The sequence below is a fragment of the Calcarisporiella thermophila genome (assembly GCF_041956535.1).
Source record: "Calcarisporiella thermophila strain CBS 279.70 unplaced genomic scaffold VTP21scaffold_13, whole genome shotgun sequence".
Classification (NCBI taxonomy): Eukaryota; Fungi; Calcarisporiellomycota; class Calcarisporiellomycetes; order Calcarisporiellales; family Calcarisporiellaceae; genus Calcarisporiella; species Calcarisporiella thermophila.
Window position 1 is genome coordinate 832,242 of NW_027192203.1, and position 1,396 is coordinate 833,637.

Here is a 1,396-nt window from a genome sequence, read left to right on the forward strand (position 1 = left end):
CAACACCTGAACTCACCAAAAGCGATCCCAAGACACCCAGCACAGGTAATCGCATGGAAATTATCAGGCATGCGCTCGAAGCACAGGGAGTTCCTGAGAAAGCAATCGAACTCATTTCCAAGGCAGAAAGGGCAACTACTGGGAAACATTATACTTCAGCATGGAAAAAATTCACGGCATGGTGCAAAACGAACAATAGAGATCCGTGCAGATACGACTTACCTACGGCCTCAATGTTCCTTGCTGAGATGAGTGGGAACTACAAGTATACCTCGCTCCAAGTCTACCGATCAGCGATATCGAAGACGTGGCAGATGCTCCACCCAGAAATAGCACCCATGGCCAACCAAGCAATAGTGAAGACGATAATCAAAGGGGCAAAGGAGGTGGCACCTCGACCACGGAGAAAACAACCATTTTGGAATGTCCAGAGGGTAATAGAAAGATTAGCAAGGATCCCAACTAACAGAGAAACTCCATTAGCACGTCTGGGGCAAAAAACAGCCCTCCTACTTGCACTAACAACCATTTGGAGACCAAGATCTGACCTCGCAAGAATACCACCAGACAGAGTGCAATTCATCACTACGGAAAATGGCACACCAAGGGCGATGCAAATTACCGCCATAAAGCCCAAAGAGGGAATGGAAAAGACCATAAGGCTACAAGCACTCCTAGAAGATCCAGAGCTATGTCCCGTGGCAGCAACGCACCTCTATATTACGCGCGCCAGAGAGACGTCAGTAGGCTATGATGACTTCCCCTCTTTCTTCGTCACGGCACGCAAAACTCCAACCCCTGCAACTGGGGATACGGTGGCAAGATGGATCACAGATATGCTGGCCGAATGCGATATCCTAGCAACAGCTCACTCAACCAGAAGCACCTCATCATCTTACGCGTTAGTGCAGGGCACACCGCTGGAATCCATACTCAAAGCGGCTAACTGGACCTCAGCGACCACATTCGAACGCTTCTATCACCGCGTGGAGATGGATACCTTCCCTGTGGGAATAACTTTACGACGAAACACCATCCAGGGAGAGAACCTTGGGCACGATGCCTAAAGGGCATTGGCCGAGCCTGTGAAGGCTAATTCCCTTTGGGCGAGAGCCCAAGGGGAACGAAGCTGGATGCCCACCCGCCACAACCCAAGAGTACAGCACAGATCCGTAGGACTTCTCAAAGCTAGGGAACAAGGATAGCGGACACCGTTTTTAAATAACTTTGTTTTCAGTATTATTACTTTTTTACAATTAATTCTAAAAACAGCAATTTGGAAAAAATTTGATCAATATTTTACTTCAATTTTATACTTTTTTATATTTTATTATTACTTTCTGTAACTATGAATAAAGCACGATTTGGGCTCCGAAGGAGCAGATACCATCCAGGG

The 1,396-nt window shown here is 47.1% G+C and overlaps 1 protein-coding gene across 1 annotated transcript; it reads left to right on the forward strand.

Annotated features, from left to right (window-relative positions):
- Window positions 1-53: 53 nt before the first annotated feature.
- On the forward strand, window positions 54-1,067 carry VTP21DRAFT_2268 (uncharacterized protein; the record flags this gene model as incomplete). Its single annotated transcript, XM_069392442.1, has 1 exon — window positions 54-1,067. The coding sequence occupies one exon, from the start codon at window positions 54-56 to the stop codon at window positions 1,065-1,067; it is 1,014 nt and encodes a 337-aa protein (XP_069250843.1).
- Between the last annotated feature and the right edge of the window lie 329 nt (window positions 1,068-1,396).